Genomic DNA, 7218 nt, shown 5'->3' on the forward strand with positions numbered 1-7218 from the left:
CATTTTGTCTTGACTGGCATCAAAAGACTAGCCCATAAGGTCACCAATACATTTGAATCTTTTAACTAATAAATGTTTTCAAATGCCCATTATGGATACTAGCTTTTGAATCAGATTAATTTCCCAGAGTCTCTCACAAGAGTCTCAGGATCTCCTTTTTTACTTCTGAGGTAGAATCTTAAATTGATTCTTGTCAACTCTGTACGCAGGGAGAAGTCCACTCTTCTCCCCCTGACAATGGTGCTTCTAGTCCTTGGATTAAAAACGTATTCTCTTGCTTCAAAACAAAGGAGTGTTGAAGCCAGGAGCTCCAGGGGGTGAATGGGTAGCCGTGGGAGATGTGAGGCAGGGGCTGACCACACTGACCTAGTTCAGTACCGAACCCCTAAACCCTAGGACCTTGTAAGACTCCAGGAGTCTGAGAACAAATTAAATCTCAAAAAACTTTGCTTTTATTTCATTGTGTGGGTGGTTTTGTTGATGTTTTTCTTTTTCTTTTCATGTCGTAGAGGAACAAGAGGTCTGTAGGTGGCCCCCATTCCACTACTCCAAAGTGCCTCATATTCTCCCCCGATGATTAATTTTATGTGACAGCTCAGGTGGGCCAGCATGCCCAGATAGTTAGTGAAACAATAGCCTGGATGTTTACAGGTAGGTGTTTGTTGAATGAGATTAACATTTAAATTGGCAAGCTGTGAGTAAACCAGATTATTCTTTTTTTTTTTTTTTCAGGTGGCAAAACCAAGCTTTATTTTGGAAAAAAACAAGTGAATTGGTTTTTGGTGGAGGGCTTGGGAAAGAAGGCAGTAGATTCCCCCCGACGGTGGGCTGAGGGCGAGGGCTGAGCCTCAGGTGGGTCTCTTGCTCCCACGTGCAGCTGTCTTCCTCCCAGGCTCTGGGGCAGCCTCGGGAGGGCTGCGGGCTGGGAAAGGCTTCTGTGGTTCATTCACTTGGGCAGGACATCGGAGGTCTCAGACACCAGCTTCCCATCACGGGTCTCGATCTTCTTCACAACCACAGCAGACTTGGTGCGGGTGAAGCCAGGGCTTGTGAGGCTCCCAAAGCCAGGGCTTGTGAGGCCCCCGCAGGGTGAGCTCACTATTCCTGCATAGCCACTGGTGGTCTTCGTGTGGATACTCAAGTTCTGCATCCCAGCCTCCAGCCTATTCTCCTCGCCCTCCAGTAGCTTGCAGTAAGTGGCAATCTCGATGTCCAACGGCAGCTTGACGTTCATGAGCTCCTGGTACTTGCGCAGCTGCTGCGCCATGTCCTGCTTGGCCTTCTGCAGGGCGCTCTCCAGCTGGGCCAGCTTGGCATTGGCATCCTTAATGGCCATCTCCCCACGCTGCCCAGCATTGGCGATGGCAGCTTCCAGGGCTGCTCTCTGGCCTTTGAGAGCTTCAATCTCCGCCTGGAGGCGGCTGATGCTGAGGTTCATCTCAGAGATCTCAGACTTTGTGCGGCGGAGGTCATCCCCATGCTTCCCAGCCAGAGTCTGCAGCTCTTCATACTTGATCTGGTACATGCTCTCAACCTCGGTCCGGCTGCGGTTGGCAATCTCCTCATACTGGACCTTGATCTCAGCAATGATACCATCCAGGTCCAGGGAGCGGCTGTTGTCCATGGACAGCACCACAGATGTATCTGAGATCTGCGACTGCAGCTCACGTATCTCCTCTTCATACAGCTGCCTGAGGAAGTTGATCTCGTCAGTCAGTCCTTCCAGGCGAGACTCAAGCTCCACCTTGTTCATGTAAGCTTCATCCACATCCTTCTTGATGAGGACAAATTCATTCTCCATCTCCGTACGCTTGTTGATCTCATCTTCGTACTTACTCTTGAAGTCCTCCCCCATCCCCTGCATGTTGCCAAGCTCCGCCTCCAGCTTAAGCTTCTCCTGACCCAGTGTGTCCAGCTGCCTTCGGAGGTTGTTGATGTAGCTTTTGAACATGTTGTCCATGTTGCTCCGGGACGTCTTCTGCTGCTGCAAGAGACTCCATTTGGTCTCTAGCATCTTATTCTGCTGCTCCAGAAACCGCACCTTGTCGATGAAGGAGGCGAACTTATTGTTGAGGTTCTTGATCTGCTCCTTCTCCTGAATGTGCACAGCCTGGATGTTGGGGTCCACCTCCAGATTCAGGGGGTTCAGCAGGCTCTGGTTCACCTGGACAGCTGTGATGCCACCCACACCACCGCCCCGCCATAGCCACCCAGCCCCAGGCCGCCCCGAAGCTGCTGCTGCTGCCCGCTCGGGAGAAGCTGGAGGAGCTGATGCGGGAGCCGGGCCTGCTGGTGTAGGAGTGGCTGCTGAAGGCCCGGGGGCCAGAGGTGGACACCTTGTAGGACTTCTGGGTCACCCTCATGGACATGGTGGAGGCTGGAGTGAAGGTAGGCAAGCTGAAGACAGAGAGTCAAGAAGGAGCCAGGCAGCTGCTTCTGTAAGGTGGGCAACCAGATCATTCTTATGATGTGAGAGTGGGCCTCATGTCATCAGTCGAAGACTTAATAAAACAAAGGTTGATTTTGCCCTAAAAGAAAAAGGAGTTATTCCGGCAGACCACCTCTAAACTCACTTGCAATTCTTCCCTGAGTTTCCAACTTAGTCGCCCTATGCTACCTGATATTGGACTCTGATTCCTTAAAATAAAATAAAATTTCTCTCTGCCTCTGTCTCTCTGTCTCTCATTCCCTCTCTCACATACACACAATGAGAGAGAGAGGAGAGGAAAGGAGAGGAGAGGAGAGAAGAGAAGAGAAGAGGAGAGGAGAGGAGAGGAGAGGAGAGGAGAGGAGAGGAGAGGAGAGGAGAGAGACCCACCACTTCCTCTGCTGGTTCTGTTTCTCTAGAGAACCTTGACTAATACCTTTCATTCATTTAGGTTGTCACCTATGCCCCGAAAGTTATGGAATTTGCAATCACTGTTTCAAGAAATACATTGTTTTTGAGAGACGATTCTATTTTGTGGCCTTTAACATGTATTTCCCACCCTTCATGCCCCTCATTATTACATGTTCCTGGGGGAACAAAAGACTGACGCTATAGGTACTCAAAGCAGACCCCAAAACCTTGACTTTCAAACACTTCGAAGAACTCCACAAAAGCAGTGACGCTGTGCTATTTGCGTATGTCTCTCCCGTATCTAAAGAAGCAATCTCTGGCCCCTGGGAGGCAGAGATTTCACAATAAATGTTTGTGAAATGAATGAGTGGACTGTAGCTTCTTCTTTCAGTCTTTTCAAAGCTCCAAGCTCAAGAGTCAATTATGAAACTTCTCGAGCTTTTCCTCCTTATAAACTGTATTTGTTGTCACCCTGAGCCAACAGGAGTTTACATGTATGTCAAGACTAGAAGAGTTGAGAACGTTCCTTTATACCCTGTAGAAGAGTATGTGCGGGAAGGAGAGTTGGGGTCCCCCAAGGGGACCTCCATGTGGGTGAGATCGTGACTTCCAAGCTGTCTATACTGATTGCCTTTGTGAGCTCTGTCTTCACCTTTGGGACAATCTCTCACCTTGCAGGCCTTTTACACGCAAACCAGCTTCCTCTGGGCAAAGGACAGGCTGACTTTGGGGAACAGAAACTCTGACATAGCGCGACCCAGCAATGTCTGAGAAACCCATGTCAATCCATTTCAAGCAGAAGGAAGTATCCAACCAGGGCTCTGGCCTGAGACCCAGGCAGAGAATAACATCTTGTGTGGAATACCAACAGGCAGGAAATACTGATAACCAGTTCCTGGGAGATATCCATGGAGTTATCTTGGGGGAGAGCATTTTGTGCACGGATCAGGACTGCGGTGTAGGGGAACCCTCCTCCACGGTATGGTAACAGTGATTTCACCAGGCCAACTCCACAGTGTGGTTCTGAGAGCTATTACTAGAAGTTCAGCCTTGATCCTATTCTTCAGCCTTCCCAATGCTTATACAAGTTACTTAATAAATGCCTTTCTGACTAAACTAGCTAGGATGGATTTTATTGTTGAAACAAGAACTTGACCCAATTTGTGTCAGTTATAGTATCAATTTTAGAGTTTTTCTTTTTATTAAGTGTACTTATACCTGTTATCTGCTTTATTAGCTTTAAGTAAAATTATTTTATTTCTAGCAATTAAAGATTAGAATTCAGCACATTTTTGTCCTCCTCCATTTTTATTTTACAACTTCTTTCTAGCTTCAAAATGCCAAATGCTGGGCAAGTGACTTTCCCAGATAATTCCTGTGATCAATAATTGTGATATGTCAATCTAATTCATGGGTGTGTCTCTGGATGATTGACACGTAGACCAGCAAACTGGGGGAAAGACAACTTCCAGTATGGGTGGCACCAAACAATAGGCTGGTAGCTTGGACAGAATAAAGAAGGAAAGAAGGGGTGGTTTCCATTCTTCAGAGGAACTCCAGACTTCATTATTTCCTTTGGATATTTGTCTCCAGTTTCTTCAGCCTTCTAATGCAGACTCTTAGGCTTCCAACAAAGACTCCTACCAGTAACTACTGAGAGCTACCAGATCTTTATTCTTTGACTGCTAATGAATCCCCTGGCTTTCCCGTACATACATGACTGTGCTGAATTCTGCCTCTGATTCTGCAGACAGCCAATGAGCTCTTTTGCTTCTGATTTAACCTGATTCTGTTCCTTCACTGAACCCTAATTAAGATAGTTTTTGGTGCCAAGAGTGGAATCATTGGTGTGACTATACCTGACCATGTGATTCTTCAGAAATAACTTGCAGGAGAACTTTGGAAAAGTTTAGAGATGCTGACCAGATAAACTGTAGAATGCTGTAAGCAGAGCAAGATGATGAGAGAGACAGATCAGAGTTGAGAAAACTAGAATGCTGAAAGAAATGCAGCCACCAGAGGTTAGGCTTAGGATCACGAGATTGCAGTTAGGAACAAAAGCTCTGCTAAAGTTGGACTCAAAACTTTGTGTGTTACACTCTGACAGAAAATTTGTTATGTTTTACCCAGGTCCTGAGACATATGGGAGACTGAAATTAAGACTGGTGAAATAATTTATCTGATGGAGGAAATTTCAAGGCAGCCCAACTCTCAGGCTGTACTATGGATTCTGTTGGTGGGATTTTAGCCATATTTGCTGGGAAGTCTAGGCCAAAAAGCACAGCTTTTGGGAAAATTTTGCTTGAGGCCAGGCAGGATGCACTTTTAAAGCTGAGTACAAAGTTGGGGCCTTGGAGAGTGTAGTTGCTGAAAAGATTAGCATTAAAAAGAAGCCACTTGCTTTTCATCATGACAATGAGAGCATTTTAAGAATCATCAAGACACCACCCTTCACCTTCTCAAAGGTATAAAGGAATAAACTCCTTTAAAAGATTTTGCCTCCAGAAGAGAGTCCCATGGTAGCTTGCTCAAGAAGGGCCATGTAGAAAACTGGTTCCTCAGCATTTGGTCACAGTTCTCAGCCATCTAAGCACTAAAAGGCCTCTGCAGCTATGACCCAAGGGGCCCAGGTAATGCAGTAGTTGGTGACAGACCTTGATGTTATCCATATGGTGCTGGTTTTAGGTGCATGCAGAATGCAAGTATCGTGGAGTCATGGAGACTTCCATTGATTTCAGAAGAAATCTAAGAGACCAGGCAACATGCCTGTAAGCATCTGGTATGTGAAGGTTGGAGAGTAAAGCCAAAAATACAGAGAAGACCCTGGAAAGTTGGAGAAGCCAGGAACATAGAACATGTGCTGAGAAATGCCTTTAGCAGGGAGCAGAGCCAACTGAAGAGAGACCATGGGAGCGGCTGCTGTAATGCTATAAGGATGGGGCCACCCAGATCTTTGGAATTCACATATTGCCTCAGATTTCCCTGATTGTTGAACATGGAGCTATAGACCTTACTGTGTGTTCTGTAGGATTTCAGTCTTGCGTTGGCCCCCTATTTCTTTCTTCTGGAATTGGAATGTTTATCCTGTGCCATTGTATGTTGGAAATGTTTGATATTCTTTTTGATTTTTACAGGGACTCATGACTGAGTTTTCCTTGAGTCTCAAAGAGACTTTCTGGGCTTTGACTTTTCAGCAAGTCTTTGGCAACTATTAGAGAATAAACACATTTTGTATAAAGAGATGCACATGAGTCTTTTGAGGGCCAGGAGCAGAATGTCATGTAATTAAATTTAAAATGAAGACTTCTGGGAGGATAGAATGGTGAGCACAGAGGAAATGACTTCTCTGATATTTGGAATCCAGATGCTGGAGTACCACAAAGTGAGGAAGAGGAGGAGGAGGAAAGCAGCAAGGATCTGAGCAGAGAGTTAGAGCCCACAGGGAGCGTGAACAGAACCTCAAGGCAGAAGAGGGAGGCAGTGAGTGGTGCTTTCTCCTTGAGTTCCAGCTCATGGAACAGCTTGAACCTGCAAAGGCACAGTGACTGCTAGTGACCCCAGAAGCCTCCACAGAGAATGCACCAGCAGAATGGAGCAGTGGGCACAGTGCACTGCAGTGCCTGGTGAGTTATTTGGGTTTAGAAGGCTCCCGAGAAGACAATTGGCCAGTAGCCATTTTGGAAAGAGGCCAATGGAAGGCAGCACTCAGAGCAGCTTTGGACTGGCTCCATGTAGTCTCCAAGTCTCAGTGAGAGGTGCAGCTGCCCTCAAGTCAGGGAGAGGTCAGGGAGCTCTGTGCAAAGCAGCAGGGAGCTGAGTTCAAGCTGTAGGAGGCACATGGAGTGTTGCCGGCTGAAAAGCTCAGGCCTCAGCTGAGCTCACAGTCAGAAGCCAGAAGCAGCCTGAACTTCAGTGCAACCAAAGGCCTGGGTTTCCTGGAATTATCCACAACAGCCATAACCCTAATTCTGGCTTGTAGGATCAGTTAACACAGCCCTGGTCTCTGTTTGCCCCTTCTGTCAACCAGCAGCTGTAAATACACTCCCTGAAGCGACATTCTTTCCTGCTTTTCTTCCTTTTTAAATCTTTGTTGAGTTTCTTTTTATATGAGTGAAAACATTGTTTCTAGTTTTGTTGTTGTTGTTTTGTTCTTGTTTCTGTTTCTTCTTTTTTTTTTTCCTTTGGTACCAAGGATCGAACTCAGGACCTTGTACTTGCCAGGGGGGCACTTAAGCCACATTTCTTCTCTTTCTCTCCTGTATTCTTCCCCAAACCCGTGTAATCTTCCTTTGCCCTCAAGCCCTGCTTCTAATCTCTTTTTCTTCTCCCGTTTCTCTATTTTCCCCTAATCTCTTTTAAATTTTCTCCCCTGAGGAAAA

The 7218-nt window shown here is 46.5% G+C and overlaps 1 protein-coding gene across 1 annotated transcript; it reads right to left on the bottom strand.

Annotated features, from left to right (window-relative positions):
* Positions 1-708: 708 nt before the first annotated feature.
* Positions 709-2400, bottom strand: LOC100722366 (keratin, type II cytoskeletal 8-like). Its single transcript, XM_063231560.1, is given in 3 exon segments — positions 709-2193; positions 2196-2232; positions 2235-2400. Coding segments are annotated over 3 exon segments (1419 nt in total). The 5' UTR covers positions 2370-2400; the 3' UTR covers positions 709-946.
* Between the last annotated feature and the right edge of the window lie 4818 nt (positions 2401-7218).

This window comes from Cavia porcellus, unplaced genomic scaffold (genome assembly GCF_034190915.1).
Source record: "Cavia porcellus strain 051 isolate PalLab524CR breed Dunkin Hartley unplaced genomic scaffold, mCavPor4.1 scaffold_1, whole genome shotgun sequence".
Lineage (NCBI taxonomy): Eukaryota > Metazoa > Chordata > Mammalia > Rodentia > Caviidae > Cavia > Cavia porcellus.